General features: G+C 43.0%; 1 protein-coding gene across 1 annotated transcript; it reads left to right on the forward strand.

Moving 5' to 3' along the window:
- The first annotated feature begins 11,663 nt into the window (after positions 1–11,663).
- Positions 11,664–13,527, forward strand: LOC138597866 (uncharacterized). Its single transcript, XM_069669382.1, is given in 6 exon segments — positions 11,664–11,706; positions 11,797–12,117; positions 12,404–12,760; positions 12,845–12,970; positions 13,326–13,384; positions 13,387–13,527. Coding segments are annotated over 6 exon segments (1,047 nt in total).
- The last annotated feature ends 4,930 nt before the right edge of the window (positions 13,528–18,457 follow it).

Genomic DNA, 18,457 nt, shown 5'->3' on the forward strand with positions numbered 1-18,457 from the left:
TTGAGGACAGTTCAAGAAGACGAGGGAATGTATCACTGTGTAGTCCTGGAGTGGTATAAGATAACTTTGAGTACGACATATTTGTCAATAAAAGGTAATTATGTGTTTTTTCAATGTCTTAGAATCAGCTACACTGTTTTAATGACTAAACAATTTTAAGAAAGAAATGCTTCATGTAGCAGTTGTTGAAAGGATTTCCAATTCATATACATTATATCCTAATATATCAAATTAGGAATATTACTCCATGTTGGCAATGTGGAGATTTGACCCATGATTTAATTTTACATCTGAACAATAGGTTCTTACTGCTACATTTCATCATGTCAAAGCATTTTATATTGTGTTTGTTTTACTTTTGAACGTCTTCAAATACACAGGAAACACTCAGAGGACATCAAACTACACTGTTGTTCAGCGGCCGACAGTTTCTGATCCAGTCCGTCCAGGAGACTTGATGACTCTGCAGTGTTCAGTCCTCTCTGACTCTGAGAGTCAAACGTGTCCAGGAGGTCACAGTGTGTACTGGTTCAGAGCCGGATCAGATAAATCTCATCCAGACATCATCTACACTGATGGAAACAGACGTGATGGATGTGACGAGAGATCTGACACTCAGAGAAGCTGTGTTTATCGCTTCTCTAAGAACGTCAGCTCCTCTGATGCTGGGACTTACTACTGTGCTGTGGCCACATGTGGAGAGATACTGTTTGGAGACGGAACAAAACTAGAGCTTGGTATGATTATAAGTTCAGCACTGGAGGTGATCTTCATAATATTTTATAAACATCATGAATGAAACTTTCTTCTTTGTTCTCTAGAGCAAACAACAAGCTCTGAATTTGTTGCTCTGGTGATAGCGATAGTCTGCCTGGTCATTTCTGTGATTGGAAATATTGTTTTCATCTGTCACCGATCTCCGAGAGCAGCATGTGGACAATGTAAAGGTAAGAGTTGTTTACTGATTCAAACATTTGCTAGTTTTACTTGAAACATTTATTGACTACAGGAAGTGTAACATCAAACAGGAGAGGACAAACCTTCACCTCCTATTCTTAAATGAAATAGAAGATATCCATATCAGCACGTCACTGATATTTTGCACCATTTTGAGCCTCCACATTGCTGTTTATTCCATGTGTGCCTCAATAAACCTGAACAGGATGCACAAGTTATTAAGGACACTGTCCAAAAATGATGTTTGTAATGTTATATTTTAAACTAAAATGTGCTGAAACAGCTGAGGATCTGATTTAAAAGTGAGAAAAGTACATAATGTTTCTGTCTTCACTCAATTCAAGGAATAGAAAGCGCCTCTTTGCCAGCAAGACATGACAACTCCAACCCAAGAATAGGTGCTATTGTAAGTGATCAAAGAAAGTTACATACTGTATAACTTTAACATAACTCCTAACTTGCTGTATACAAACACGATCATGTAATGAGAACTTTATTTGCTGCACAGACTGAAGGTGGACATGATCTGAACTATGCTGCGTTGCATTTTCACGGCGGGAAATCTACAAGAGGGAGGAAGACTAAAGAGTTAAAGACTGAAGACGGTGTCTATTCTCAAGTGAAATGCTCGATGTAAATGTCTATGAAAACATGTGGGGGGTTTTATACGACTGACCTTAAAGTGTCTAACATGATTGTTGAGAGGAAGAAACACTACTGTTTCTGCATCTACTTCTGAATGCATAAAATGACCCTTTATGTTACTGTGAGTTGATCCTTCCATCTTTTTATGTTTTACATCCTGTTGTTGTGTTTTAATGTCTTTTTAAATAATCTAAAATCTTTAGTAAAACCTTGTCATGTCTTATTAAAGCATAAATATCTTTTTGTCTTTCTTACACGTGCGTCTCTGCTTTTCCTCAGTGATATTAGGTGCATTTACTTACAGCATTTAAGACACAATTAAACAAGGAGGTTAAACAGACAACAGAACACATAGTAAGGAAAAGGAAAGAAATGCACTTTTTCATTATATAAGTTTGAAATATTTTTGTTGTTTTTGTTAAAGATTATTTAAAGATTTGGACTGTAAAGAAACTGAAACAGCTCAAATTTTAGCGACTGATAAATGTCACATCTGACGGTGCTTGAAACACGAGGGACCACCAGGAAGCAGCTTAATGCACGTTAGTTCTCTGGGGTGAGTAAAGCCACAGGTTTTGGCTTTCAGCAAATACTTTTTTTAAAGATTCTTTTGAGGCCTCTTGCCTATATCCTGCATTTGTTGGTGCAGCACAAACCTCGTCACACGATCCCATGCGCAGGTTGAAGTCTCATCTTTGGCAGTCAAACTGTTGCAGGCTTCTCTCTGATGTTTTTTCTTTTAAACAGTGCCAACCTTTCAGGACAACTGGTGCTGCTTGAGTTTCAGCTCACTTTATGGGTGCAGGGCATCTCCAGTTAGAAAGTCCAAGGCATATGAGAATAAAAGAGACTACTTTTTAGATTTGTTTCTGTATTGTCTGAAGGAAACAGGGGTCATGGGGGCATGTTGGGTGTGATCTTCACTTCTTTTATCTAAGATATACTTATTGTCCTTTCTAAGGATTTGAAAGAGGTCCTTACTTGTTCACTGCTCCCATGTTTAAAGTGCTTGACGTTCTCTGTTTCAGTATAACTGTGTCTGCCCAAAGGTCTGTGTGGTCTCTGAAGGTCTTCCTCACCTGGTATGAGATTTAGGGACGAGGCCAGTTAGTGGAGAGTTCCTCCTGCTATAAACTCCTCGGGGGTGATGGTGATCCTGCAGGCCCAGAGGTCATGTCGACTGAGGATAAATGAGAAAGTATTTATTCAATATCATCCCCTACATGCTGAATGAAGTAGAAGCAGTGTGACACCTAACACGATTATCTTGACACTGTCTCTTGTTAGGAGAACTGTTAGTTATGATGCGACTGAACATGGTGACATGGTCATGATAGGTCAAACCTTCAGTTGCATCTCATTGGTTATCACACAATATACAGTGAAAGAGCATTTCCTGCTACACGGGTCTTGTCCTGGTTTATGTGAAACATACAACCTCTAAAGAAAAGAACAGATGTGTTTCTGAGACGTCTGATCTCACCACAATGTCTGAGACGCCTCCAACATGTTTGTGTCTCTCTCTATCCACCTGTGCACTGTACTCTGCTGTTACGGCCACCGCCTACACCTCCTTGTGCACCCATCAGCCATAACATCATGACCACTGACAAGTCGAGTGAATAACATTGATTATCTTGTTACAATGGCCTCTGTCAGTGGGTGGGATACGTTCGGCAGCAAGTGAATGTTTTGTCCTTAAAGTTGATGTGTCGGAAGCAGGAAAAATGGGTAAGTGTCAGGATGTGTGCAACTTTGACAACTAAACAACTGGGTCAGAGCATCTCCAAAACTGCAGCTCTTGTGGGGTGTTCCTGGTCTGCAATGGTCAGTATCTACCAAAAGCAGTCATAGGAAGGAAAACAAGTGACAGGGACATGGGTGGCCAGGGATTATTGATGCTCATGGGAGCAAAGGCTGGCCTGTGTGGTCCGATCCAACAGAAGAGCTACTATAGCTCAAATTGCTGAAGAAGTTAATGCTGGTTCTGATAGAAATGAGTCAGAACACACATTGCATCGCAGTTTGTGGCACATGGGGCTGCATAGCCGCAGACCGGTCAAGGTGCCCATGCTGACCTCTGTCCACTGCCGAAAGCACCTACAATGGGCACCTGGGCATCAGAGCCGGATCACGGAGCAATGGAAGAAGTTGGCCTGGTCAAAAGAATCTTGTTTTCTCTTACATCATGTGGATGGCCAGGTGTGTGTGCGTCGCTTACCTGGGGAAGACATGGCACCAGGATGCATTATGGGAAGAAGGCAAGCCGGGGGAGGCAGTGTGATGCTTTCGGCAATGTTCTGCTGGGAAACCTCAGGTCCTGCCATTCATGTGGATGTTACTTTGACACGTACCAACTACCTAAACATTGCTGCAGACCAAGTGCAGCCCTTTATGGACGTGGTATTTCCTAATGGTGTGGCCTCTTTCAGCAGGATCATGCTCCCTGCCACACTGCAAATACGCTTCAGGAATGGTTTGAGGAACACGACAACAAGTTCAAGGCGTTGACTCCAAATTTCCCAGATTTTATTTCAATCAAGCATCTGTGGGATGTGCTGGATAACCAAATCTGATCGTTGGAGCTACTTACAGGACTTACAGGATCTGCTGCTAATGTCTTGGTGCCAGATACCTCAGCACACCTTTAGAGGTCTGGTGGAGTCCATGCCTTGACGGGTCAGGGCTGTCTGGGCCACAAAAGGGGATCCGACACAATGTTAGGTAGTCATAATGTGGTCATAATGTTATGACTGATTGGTGTATGTATGTGAGTACAGTTGAGTGTGTATATATTCCCGGATATTCCCGCCCACCTGTGCTGCCAGCTGGAGAAGCCTGATTGGTGCCAGGCTCAGACCAGTGCACCAGTCAGACACGGCCGATCAAGGACTCGTCAGTTATGGCGCAGCTTCTGACTGAGATTAGCTCGCCTCCTTTAGAGTCCTGAGTTAGTTTTTATATTGTGTCTCTTCACAAACTGGCTTGTAACATCTACACTGGACATCAAAACACTATTCAGCCAGGCTAAGAGAATTTCAAGGTCAGGAACATACCAAACTATCAAGTACTGCTTTGGCTTGTTGTAGCCACGCTATACTTGGTACCATCACCTTCAACCATCACTTGGTACCATCATCATATGCTTGTTGGCTCAAGTTGTCATGTGAAGAGGCACTTCCCATTCACAATATTTATTGAAAAGAGTTTTAAAATGTTCTTTACCATTGACATTGTGTAACCTCATAGGTGTAGTTTTAAACTAGGTCCGGGAACAAAGACCACGGCTGGAACACATCTCATTTCAGCCATGTTTGTGTTTAAGCAGACCTTATTCATTCCTTACCCCTTTGACTCACGAGAGAAAACATGCTTACCTTTACCATAGATCAGGAGCTCCTTCTCAAAGCGTCAGACAGCAATTTCATTAAAGATCACCAAACCCCAAGGGTCGGCATCTTCTCCATCTCCTCTCACACAGCCTTCATAGCAACCTTAGTTGGTCTCTGCCATCCACACTCCCCGGCGCCAAGCACTCATCCACCCATATGATAAGGCCTTCTCCCTCCAGCAGTCCCAGGGGATATATCCAGTCAGGTATCTGCGGGACAGCGGCCATTCTTTCTGACCCGCTCAAGACTGGGGCGCCCTAACAAAAGGCAAAGTGACTGCAACCTGTCCTTGTCAACACTCTGACCGTCCCAAACCTTAAACACATCTGAGGGGACAGTAGCTCACCTGAACCAAGCTCAACATCCGGTTCCACCGTTCTGACATCAAAACAAAACTTTTCTAAATGTTTCTGGCTTCCCAGCAAAACATCAATCTCCACTCCACAAGTCCAAAGCACTTCTGGGTTCCCAGAGTCAGATCCACAGTATTGCCGATGACCTCTGGCATTCTGGTTTCACCACCATTTTTGACAAATCTTCACCAGATCCTGATTATCCCATGAGCTATACTTAGGGTGTTCACAACATTAAAATCCTTGTTTGCTGGTGTTATCCAGCGTACGTCCTCCACATTCGTAACAATCTGAATGACAGATGTAGACAGACATTTGTCTTGTGGCTCCACACTGTGAGCAACAAGCAGACGACTCCCACAGAGTCTCGACCCCTCTGCTTCCCTTGTTGCTTATGGATTCATAAGCAACAGAGGTCAGAGGTTTGATCAGACAGAGCAGGGGCACTGATGTGGATTCATGAATTAATCCTTACAGTGGGACAAACAGCAGACAGCTAAAGCATGTATAGACAGTAGTGGCAATTGCCAGTAAGAGTTATATATTCTAGTTAGTCTTGGCACTGCTAAATGCAGACGCAACAGAGAATACTTATGAAAGAACTCTGAGAAAAAGGATGTGATATTGATAAATAATATCTTGCAATACCCTCCGTGTTTGTGTAGTTAGTGAGAGCCCCATAATTCCTCAAATGCTGAGGGATTGTGGAATGAGCCTTACAAGACAGAGAACCTGTCCATGTTGAGACTAAATGTTTGAGTTCGTCAAATCTGTGAGAAACTGGAATCTTCTGTGAATGAAAGATTTGAGTGGAAAAAAGTGAGATGCTTCACATCACACAGACAAAACCACTGTGGCAGGAAATGAACTTAGATGTATATTTAGATATCCAATCAGATTTGAAGGTGTGGCTTTGATGACCACGTCACTATCTTCACTTACAAAGTAAGTAAGAGGTCTCCAACAAGAGACAGTGTCAAGATGATCACGTTATGGCTCACACTGCTTCTCCTTCATCAGGCCTGTAAGTGATACATTATGATGACTGTGTCCAGATGTCTGGCTGAATGATTATTTACTGTTTAATTTATTCTTCCCTTATACCTGTATCTAGATACGCTGGCTCCAGTGACCCAAGTTCAACTTGGTGAACCTGCAACCATCACATGTGGCTCGCCTGATATTTTAAACCAAAAAGTGAGCAGGTTCAAGCAGAGTGCTGGTGATGCTTTGAAATTAATTGTGATGCTGCAGAAACATACAAAGCCTGTGTTTGGAGCGTTTTCAGCTTCTAGATTTGATATAAAAGTTAGTGAGAATACGAGCAATCTGACCATTTGGAGGACAATTGAAGAAGACGAGGGAATGTATCACTGTGGGGTCCTGGAGTTTACCGTGACAACTTTGAGTGCAACCTATTTGTCAATAAAAGGTAGTTATGTGATTTGTTGCTTTATCCATTTAAAGCTGCATCATGTTTCTATTTCTAACCATCTCTTAAGTAAAATTTGAAAGGATTTTTTCATTCATTAGACATTTACCGTTAAATATAAATTCATGTATCATTTGTATCACGCAGGAAACATTCAGAGGACATCAAACTACACTGTTCAGCGGCCGACAGTTTCTGATCCAGTCCGTCCAGGAGACTTGATGACTCTGCAGTGTTCAGTCCTCTCTGACTCTGAGAGTCAAACGTGTCCAGGAGGTCACAGTGTGTACTGGTTCAGAGCCGGATCAGATAAATCTCATCCAGACATCATCTACACCGATGGGAACAGACGTGGTGGATGTGACGAGAGATCTGACACTCAGAGAAGCTGTGTTTATCGCTTCTCTAAGAACGTCAGCTCCTCTGATGCTGGGACTTACTACTGTGCTGTGGCCACATGTGGAGAGATACTGTTTGGAGATGGAACAAAACTAGAGCTTGGTATGATTATAAGTTCAGCACTGGAGGTGATCTTCATAATATTTTATTAACATCATGAATGAAACTTTCTTCTTTGTTCTCTAGAGCAAACAACAAGCTCTGAATGTGTTGCTCTGGTGATAGCGATAGTCTGCCTGGTCATTTCTGTGATTGGAAATATTGTTTTCATCTGTCACCGATCTCCGAGAGCAGCATGTGGACAATGTAAAGGTAAGAGTTGTTTACTGATTCAAACATTTGCTAGTTTTACTTGAAACATTTATTGACTACAGGAAGTGTAACATCAAACAGGAGAGGACAAACCTTCACCTCCTATTCTTAAATGAAATAGAAGATATCCATATCAGCACGTCACTGATATTTTGCACTATTTTGAGCCTCCACATTGCTGTTTATTCCATGTGTGCCTCAATAAACCTGAACAGGATGCACAAGTTATTAAGGACACTGTCCAAAAATGATGTTTTTAATGTTATATTTTAAACTAAAATGTGCTGAAACAGCTGAGGATCTGATTTAAAAGTGAGAAAAGTACATAATGTTTCTGTCTTCACTCAATTCAAGGAATAGAAAGCGCCTCTTTGCCAGCAAGACATGACAACTCCAACCCAAGAATAGATGATATTGTAAGTGATCAAAGAAAGTTGCATACTGTATAACTTTAACATAACTCCTAACTTGCTGTATATGAACACCATCATGTAATGAGAACTTTATTTGCTGCACAGACTGAAGGTGGACATGATCTGAACTATGCTGCGTTGCATTTTCACGGCGGGAAATCTACAAGAGGGAGGAAGACTAAAGAGTTAAAGACTGAAGACGGTGTCTATTCTCAAGTGAAATGCTCGATGTAAATGTCTATGAAAACATGTGGGGGGTTTTATACGACTGACCTTAAAGTGTCTAACATGATTGTTGAGAGGAAGCAGACACTACTGTTTCTGCATCTACTTCTGAATGCATAAAATGACCCTTTATGTTACTGTGAGTTGATCCTTCCATCTTTTTATGTTTTACATCCTGTTGTTGTGTTTTAATGTCTTTTTAAATAATCTGAAATCTTTAGTAAAACCTTGTCATGTCTTATTAAAGCATAAATATCTTTTTGTCTTTCTTACACGTGCGTCTCTGCTTTTCCTCAGTGATATCAGGTGCATTCACTTACAGCATTTAAGACACAATTAAACAAAGAGGTTAAACAGACAACAGAACACATAGTAAGGAAAAGGAAATAAATGCTCTTTTTCATTATATAAGTTTTAATTATTTGTTGTCTTTGTTACACACAAGAATTGAAAAGCAAAAATAAGTTTTAGCTCCTGAAGCCCGTCTGGCCAAATAGGGTTGCCACCCGTCCCTAAAAATACGGAATTGTCCCGTATTTGACAATTAAAGGGCGTGTCCCGTTTTGAATCAATACGGGACAAGGTTTGTCCTGTATTTCTGAGTTGTTATGAACGCAGCATTATCCCACCCGCATTCTGTGAAAAATGTGAGCTGGGGATAGGGAAAGACCGGCAGAGGAAGTCGGGTCTCTTAGCGGAGAGCCAGTGGGAAACAATTTTGTGCCCTCTAAACCTATGCAAATGACATAAAGACTCTGCCTCGTACTCAAACGCACCCCAAAGTGCGCTGCAGAGCAAACAGCGTCTGTGTGCTCCGGAACCGTTTGCGCGTACTTCAATGAGTCATGTTGTGCAAACATTCGGGGCAAATTTGTCCCTTTTTCTATGCCTCGTGGCAAAAAGCACCTAGTTCACAAACGCCAGCTCGAACAGCAGGTGGTGGGAGCTGCGGTGCAGTATTATAAGGGCTGTCAGGCTCAGAGTTTCCAGTGATCATGATAACAACTCAACCTTTTGTTGTTGAAAAACAAAATGTATTTGTCTGTAAAAACAATCTGTTAATAACGTTTTGTCATTATTATTATAATCGGGAGACCAATCAGTCCGTGGCTGTGCGAGGCTCAACCGCGGTACACGGACACACTTTGTCCACATGTCCGGAGCCGTTACGCAGGAAGGGGATTATTATATGGATGGACTGTACACGCTGCTGCTACGCGCTTGTTTTAAAAACATAAAGCTGCGTTAAAGAGAGTAATACTAGTAAACACCTGTCGAGTCTGGACTTTACAGGAAGCTGTTCAAAGATCTGCCCCCTCCTCTCTTGTCTCCTCATCGATCTGTGCATGCAGTTGAGGTCTGTCAGTGTGCGCGCAGCTGAGAGTGGAGTTAATTACCCCCTATGTTTACCAGCAGTTCTGGTCGAAAGAACGAACATAACAAACAGGCAGACTTCTCGCGCAGACCTGTAACTTCTCTATATAACCAGGCCCTCGCTGAGCCATTCCTTTCAGAGAGAGAGGCGCAATTCATGATGGGTGTTGTAGGAATGTAGAATGGGTTTAAACCACAAGCTGTTTGTACAACTTTCTCCACAGCTAAGGCCAATTTAAAATATTATTGCTTCTATTGATTGCAGAGAACACCAGCTTTGACTGACAGTGGCTTTTTCCAGGGGTGAATTTGTCCTTTAAGGTTGAGGTTTACAGTCGGATACGTAAGCATTTATTAATACATGAATCAAAATATAGTGCCCATGTGAGGAAAAGAAACAACTATGATATGTTATGATTACCCAGTCTGGAAAATTGCATCCTTAAATGCTAATGGATTAACAGTAGGCTATATTAAAAAAACCGTATGAATAAATAAATAGATTCACTTACCAATAATGAAAACTGTGTTTTACTTAAATAGTTTTGTCAGATTTAAAAATGTTTCTAGACATTTCTGTGTGGTTTCACTGTTTGGGTGGCGTGACTGCAAACAATGAAATATTTGAGTCAAAACCCGTGTTCACACCACCCTATACAATGACTCAATTTCATTAACAATTTCTTATCCTACTCCTCCCCTATCTGTTCAGCTTATTTCTAATGTCCACTGGTAATAAAGCACATCAAACTTGAAGTATGAATCTTAATACTTTCTTCAAACCATGTTTTAAGTTATGATTTAACACCACTGGCGCATCACCGGACCTGTGGTGGCCGTGGCCCCGAGGAACAGGCCCCCGCTGTGGATGGCGTCCTTTATTTTTCTGCATGGAAGGTGGCAACCCTATGGCCAAACAGGAATGTGATCAACATCAGGGGGAAAACTTGAGTCAACATCGGCAGGGCATGCGAATCATGGAGACCTTCGATTGCTTTTGGGGATCAAAACAGACCCACAACTTATTGTTGTCATAGAAACAAAACCCACGTGCAGCGTTCTCTTACCGGGTGCAGTGTTTTTTCTCTCACAGCAGAAGTGCTTCATCCCAGCTCTCTCCAACAGCCCTGCATGACTAATGTGAGCTTATGCTTGTGATGATTTGCTGGTTCGCCGGTGTAATTTGTCGTTTGGTCACGAAGCACAATGCCAGAGTCTTGCAGTGTATTTATGTTAGAGCTAGTTGGGTAACCTTAGCATGCTCGCTAACGTTATTACGAACAAAATACCATCTGAGTGTGTGTGTCAGTTATATAGCTTGACAAATAACTTCGCCAGCTAACATGACAAACAGTGTTGATTTTGTAAATTATGTAGCAGAACAAAGCAAATGTGCATAACTACCGATTGTTTTCTATTAGCCAATATCATTGCATTACCTGCCCAGGCTAAGGTTAGCCAGCCAGCTGTAAGCTGGCAACAAGCTACCGTTAGCTTGTCTGCTATCGCAGACGATTTGCCAGTTCGGCAATGTAGCAAAACACCGTTGAGTAGATAACATCAGCCAACTCGCATAGACTCTCTGGGCTGATCTGGCTGGTAATTGCATGGATCTGGCATTGTGCTTTGTAACCAAATGGCAAATTACTCAGTGTAGTTATGTTGGAGCTAGTTGGCTAACCTTAGCATGCTCGCTAACGTTATGACAACGTTATGAGTGTGAATGTCAGTGTTGTCAGTCTAGCATGACAAATAACTTCGCTACCTGACGTGATATTAACTGAGGTGTTATGACAAACAGTGTTGATTTTGGACAATATGATGCAGGTCAACATGATACCGGTCAATGAACACGTCTCATAATTCCCCAAATGTTGTGGGAACGTTAAATAAGCCTGACAAGAAAGAGAACCTGTCCATGTTTACAGTAAATGTTTCAGAGTTCCTCAATCACTGAGAACCATGAATCTTTTCTGAATTAAAACTTATAGAGTGAAAAAAACTGAGATGCCTCACATCACACAGACAAAACCACTGTGGCAGGAAATGATCTTTGTTTTATATTTAGACAACCAATCACATTTGAAGGTGTTGCTTTTATGACCATGTCATTGTCTACTCAAAGTAACTAAGAGGTCTCCGAACAAGAGACAGTGTAAAGATGATCGCGTTATGGCTCACACTGCTTCTCCTTCATCAGGCCTGTAAGTGATACGCAATAATGACTGTGTCCAGATGTCTGGCTGAATGATTATTTCATGTTTAATTTATTCTTCCTTTATACTTGTATCTAGATACGCTGGCTCCAGTGACCCAAGTTCAACTTGGTGAACCTGCAACCATCACATGTGATTCACCTTATTTTTTAAACAATGAAGCCGTCTGGTTCAAGCAGAGTGCTGGTGATGCTCTGAAATTGATTGTGAGACGATGGAAAAATACACACAAAGTGTTTGGAGCAGAGTTTTCAGCTTCTAGATTTGATTTTAAAGTTAATGAGAAAATGAGCAATCTGACCATTTTGAGGACACTTCAAGAAGACGAGGGAATGTATCACTGTGTAGTCCTGGAGTGGTATAAGAGAACTTTGTGTGCGACATATTTGTCAATAATAGGTAATTATGTGTTTTTTGCAATGGCTTAGAATCAGCTACACTGTTTTAATGACTAAACAATTTTTATTAAAACTGTTTGATTTAGCAGTTGTTGAAAGGATTTCCAATTCATATACATTATATTCTAATATGTCAAATTAGAAATATTACTCCATGTTGGCAATGTTGAGATTTGACCCATGATTTTATTTGACATCTGAACAATAGGTTCTTACTGCTACATTTCATCATGTCAAAGCATTTTATATTGTGTTTATTTTACTTTTGAACGTCTTCAAATACACAGGAAACACTCAGAGGACATCAAACTACACTGTTGTTCAGCGGCCGACAGTTTCTGATCCAGTCCGTCCAGGAGACTTGATGACTCTGCAGTGTTCAGTCCTCTCTGACTCTGAGAGTCAAACGTGTCCAGGAGGTCACAGTGTGTACTGGTTCAGAGCCGGATCAGATAAATCTCATCCAGACATCATCTACACTGATGGGAACAGACGTGGTGGATGTGACGAGAGATCTGACACTCAGAGAAGCTGTGTTTATCGCTTCTCTAAGAACGTCAGCTCCTCTGATGCTGGGACTTACTACTGTGCTGTGGCCACATGTGGAGAGATACTGTTTGGAGACGGAACAAAACTAGAGCTTGGTATGATTATAAGTTCAGCACTGGAGGTGATGTTCATAATATTTTATTGACATCATGAATGAAACTTTCTTCTTTGTTCTCTAGAGCAAACAACAAGCTCTGAATTTGTTGCTCTGGTGATAGCGATAGTCTGCCTGGTCATTTCTGTGATTGGAAATATTGTTTTCATCTGTCACCGATCTCCGAGAGCAGCATGTGGACAATGTAAAGGTAAGAGTTGTTTACTGATTCAAACATTTGGTAGTTTTACTTGAAACATTTATTGACTACAGGAAGTGTAACATCAAACAGGAGAGGACAAACCTTCACCTCCTTTTCTTAAATGAAATAGAAGATATCCATATCAGCACGTCACTGATATTTCGCACTATTTTGAGCCTCCACATTGCTGTTTATTCCATGTGTGCCTCAATAAACCTGAACAGGATGCACAAGTTATTAAGGAAGACTGTCCAAAAATGATGTTTTTAATGTTATATTTTAAACTAAAATATGCTGAAACAGCTGAGGATCTGATTTAAAAGTGAGAAAAGTACATAATGTTTCTGTCTTCACTCAATTCAAGGAATAGAAAGCGCCTCTTTGCCAGCAAGACATGACAACTCCAACCCAAGAATAGATGATATTGTAAGTGATCAAAGAAAGTTGCATATGATCTGAACTGTGCTGCGTTGCATTTTCACGGCGGGAAATCTACAAGAGGGAGGAAGACTAAAGAGTTAAAGACTGAAGACGGTGTCTATTCTCAAGTGAAATGCTCGATGTAAATGTCTATGAAAACATGTGGGGGGTTTTATACGACTGACCTTAAAGTGTCTAACATGATTGTTGAGAGGAAGCAGACACTACTGTTTCTGCATCTACTTCTGAATGCATAAAATGACCCTTTATGTTACTGTGAGTTGATCCTTCCATCTTTTTATGTTTTACATCCTGTTGTTGTGTTTTAATGTCTTTTTAAATAATCTGAAATCTGTAGTAAAACCTTGTCATGTCTTATTAAAGCATAAATATCTTTTTGTCTTTCTTACACGTGCGTCTCTGCTTTTCCTCAGTGATATTAGGTGCATTCACTTACAGCATATAAGACACAATTAAACAAAGAGGTTAAACAGACAACAGAACACATAGTAAGGAAAAGAAAAGAAATGCACTTTTTCATTATATAAGTTTTAAATATTTGTTGTTTTTGTTAAAGATTATTTAAAGATTTGGACTGTAAAGAAACTGAAACAGCTCAAATTTTAGTGACTGATAAATGCCACATCTGACAGTGCTTGAAACACGAGGGACCACCAGGAAGCAGCTTAATGCACATTAGTTCTCTAGGGTGAGTAAAGCCACAGCTTTTGGCTTTCAGCAAATACTTTTTTTAAAGATTCTTTTGAGGCCTCTTGCCTATATCCTGCATTTGTTGGTGCAGCACAAACCTCGTCACACGATCCCATGCGCAGGTTGAAGTCTCATCTTTGGCAGTCAAACTGTTGCAGGCTTCTCTCTGATGTTTTTTCTTGTAAACAGTGCCAACCTTTCAGGACAACTGGTGCTGCTTGAGTTTCAGCTCACTTTATGGGTGCAGGGCATCTCCAGTTAGAAAGTCCAAGGCATATGAGAATAAAAGAGACTTTTTTGATTTGTTTCTGTATTGTCTGAAGGAAACAGGGGTCATGGGGGCATGTTGGGTGTGATCTTCACTTCTTTTATCTAAGATATACTTATTGTCCTTTCTAAGGATTTGAAAGAGGTCCTTACTTGTTAACTGCTCCCATGTTTAAAGTGCTTGACGTTCTCTGTTTTCAGTATAACTGTTTCTGCCCAAAGGTCTGTGTGGTCTCTGCAGGTCTTCCTCACCTGGTATGAGATTTAGGGACGGGGCCAGTTAGTGGAGAGTTCCTCCTGCTATAAACTCCTCGGGGGTGATGGTGATCCTGCAGGCCCAGAGGTCATGTCGACTGAGGATAAATGAGAAAGTATTTAGTCAATATCATCCCCTACATGCTGAATGAAGTAGAAGCACGATCATCTTGATACTGTCTCTTGTTAGGAGAACTCTAAGTTTTGATGCGACTGAACATGGTGACATGGTCATGATAGGTCAAACCTTCAGTTGCATCTCATTGGTTATCACACAATATACAATGAAAGAGCATTTCCTGCTACACGGGTCTTGTCCTGGTTTATGTGAAACATACAACCTCTAAAGAAACAAACAGATGTGGTTCTATTTTATTGATTTATTCTTAATTCTTTTTGCACTTTATTGCTTTCATCTCATTTTTTCTATTTTTATCATTTTATTTCTTACATTTATCCCAGCCTATCTTATTGTCTTTTAGCCTTTTACTTTTTAGCTCCAGTGTTTCCTCATGGGAGCCCTCCACACTGGGAGTTGTGTCTGGTCTGCCCGCGGGGACGTCGTCCTGGAGATCCCTCAGGCCCAGAGGACCGTGGGGCTCTGCACTTTGTGCGGAGTCTATCCCGGTCTTTCCGGGTAGGGGTGGTCTCTGTGGGTGGCACTCCCTGCGGGTGTAGACTGTGACCCCTCCCGATGCGGATGGCTCCCATAGGTGGCGTTTTCCTCACCTGTTCCTCAGTGTCCTGCCATGTCTCTCTACCATGTTTTATCCTGAGTGCGTGTGTGTGTGTGGGTGGATGCATGTGTGTGAGTGTGTATGTGCATACGTGTACATGTGTGTCTGTCTGTGTGTGTGATAAAGTGTATGTGTGCCTCTGCGGGTGGGTCGGGAGGGGCAAGTTTCCAGGATTTGTATTATTGTGATATGTTTTTAAGTCTAGTGATTTTAATTTTTCTGTGAAGCACTTTGTGTTGCATTCTTTTTGCATGAAAGGTGCTTTATGAATAAAGTTTGATTTGATTTGATTTGATTCTGAGACGTCTAATCTCACCACAATGTCTGAGACGCCTCCAACATGTTTGTTTGCGATGTACTCTGCTGTTACCGCCTCCGCCTACACCTCCTTGTGCACCCATCAGCCACAGTATGACCACTGACAAGTCGAGTGAATAACATTGATTATCTTGTTACAATGGCCTCTGTCAGTGGGTGGGATACGTTCGGCAGCAAGTGAATGTTTTGTCCTTGAAGTTGATGTGTTGGAAGCAGGAAAAATGGGTAAGTGTCAGGATGTGTGCGACTTTGACAACTAAACAACTGGGTCAGAGCATCTCCAAAACTGCAGCTCTTGTGGGGTGTTCCTGGTCTGCAATGGTCAGTGTCTACCAAAAGCAGTCCAAGGAAGGAAAACAAGTGACAGGGTCATGGGTGGCCAGGGATTATTGATGCTCATGGGAGCAAAGGCTGGCCTGTGTGGTCCGATCCAACAGAAGAGCTACTGTAGCTCAAATTGCTGAAGAAGTTAATGCTTGTTCTGATAGAAAGGAGTCAGAACACACAGTGCATGGCAGTTTGTGGCACATGGGGCTGCATAGCCGCAGACCGGTCAAGGTGCCCATGCTGACCTCTGTCCACTGCCGAAAGCACCTACAATGGGCACCTGGGCAAGAGAGCTGGATCACGGAGCAATGGAGGAAGTTGGCCTGGTGAAAAGAATCTTGTTTTCTCTTACATCATGTTGATGGCCAGGTGTGTGTGCGTCGCTTACCTGGGGAAGACATAGCACCAGGATGCATTATGGGAAGAAGACAAGCTGGCGGAGGCAGTGTGATGCTTTGGGCAATGTTCTGCTGGGAAACCTTGGGTCCTGCCATTCATGTGGATGTTACTTTGACCCGTACCAACTACCTAAACATTGCTGCAGACCAAGTGCAGACCTTCATGGACGTGGTATTTCCTAATGGTGGGGCCTCTTTCAGCAGGATCATGCGCCCTGCCACACTGCAAACATGCTTCAGGACTGGTTTGAGGAACACGACAAGAAGTTCAAGGCGTTGACTTGGCCTCCAAATTTCCTGGATTTTATTTCAATCAAGCATCTGTGGGATGTGCTGGATAACCAAATCTGATCCATGGAGCTACTTACAGGACTTACAGGATCTGCTGCTAATGTCTTGGTGCCAGATACCTCAGCACACCTTTAGAGGTCTGGTGGAGTCCATGCCTTGACGGGTCAGGGCTGTCTGGGCCACAAAGGGGGATGCTACACAATATTAGGTAGTCATAATGTGGTCATAATGTTATGACTGATTGGTGTATGTATGTGAGTATAGGTGAGTGTGTATACGTTCCCGGATATTCCCGCCCACCTGTGCTGCCAGCAGGAGAAGCCTGATTGGTGCCAGGCTCAGACCAGTGCACCAGTCAGACACGGCCGATCAAGGACTCATCAGTTATGGCGCAGCTTGCTCATCTTCACGGAGACATGGCTAAACCACCTCGTACCGGATGCTAACGTGGACCTGCTGGGATTCACTGCTGTGAGAGCCGACAGAGACACGAAAGCGAGCGGGAAAAGCAAAGGTGGGGGACTCATCATGTATGTGAACAACCGCTGGGGTAACCCAGGACATATCTCTGTGAAGACGGTGTGGTGTTGCCGGGACCTCGAGCTGCTAGCTGTTAGCTTGTGGCCATATTATCTGCCGAGGGAGTTCAGTCACATGATCACCATCTGTGTTTACATCCCTCCGAGAGCGGACGCAGCCACTGCCTGTGAGAAAATCCACTCTGTCACAGCGAGGCTGCAGACACAGCACCCCGAGGCTTTCATGATCATTTCTGGGGACTTCAACCATGCAACTTTGGACTCTACTTTGGCTGTTTTCCACCAGGTTGTTGACTGTCCTACAAGGAACAACAGGACAATTGATCTGCTGTATGCTAATGTGAGGGATGCATACAGAGTCACACCCCTCCCCCCACTGGGGAAGTCTGATCACAACCTGGTTCACCTACAGCCACTGTACACCCCCCTGGTCCGAAAGCAGCCAGTAACAACTCGCTCCAGCAGGAGATGGTCCCCTGAGATGGAAAGTGCTCTGAGAGACTGTTACAACACCACAGACTGGGATGTGCTGATCAACCAGCATGATGAGGACATCGAGGGGCTGACACACTGTCTGACAGATTACCTGAACTTCTGTGCAGACGTGGTCTCCCCTGTTAAGACTGTCCGCTGTTACCCTAATAACAAGCCATGGGTAACGCGGGAAGTCAAAGCTGTCCTCAACATGAAGAAGGCTGCCTTCAGGAGCAGAGACAGGGAGGCCATGAAGGCAGCACAGCAGGAGGTGAAACACCGTGTGAGGGAAGCTAAGGACAGCTACAGGAGAAAGGTGGAGCAGAAGCTGAAGGAGAACAACATGAGGGAGGTCTGGGAAGGTGTGAGGACCATCACAGGTCACAACACAAAGACCAGAGCCGTGGGGGGGACAGTGGAGAGGGCGAACGAACTGAATGACTTTTTCAACAGGTTCAACCAGCCCATGCCCCCCCCCACCCCCACCCGCACTGCAGCCATCTCTCCTTCTTCCCACAACACACCTCCCCCCAGACACCACAGCACCTCCCTCCTCCTCCCCCTCCCCCCCCACCTCAACACAATCTCCACCTCACATCACCACAGACCAGGTCAGAGGACAGCTGAGGAAGCTCCGACCCAGGAAAGCAGCAGGCCCGGACAAGGTGTGTCCAAGACTTCTGAAGACCTGCGCTGCAGAACTGGGGGAACCACTACAACGGATCTTCAACCTCAGCCTGCAGCTAGGGAGAGTGCCCA

This window comes from Semicossyphus pulcher, unplaced genomic scaffold, assembly GCF_022749685.1.
Source record: "Semicossyphus pulcher isolate SPU_LCO1_2020_fin unplaced genomic scaffold, fSemPul1.0.p SCAF_2, whole genome shotgun sequence".
Lineage (NCBI taxonomy): Eukaryota > Metazoa > Chordata > Actinopteri > Labriformes > Labridae > Semicossyphus > Semicossyphus pulcher.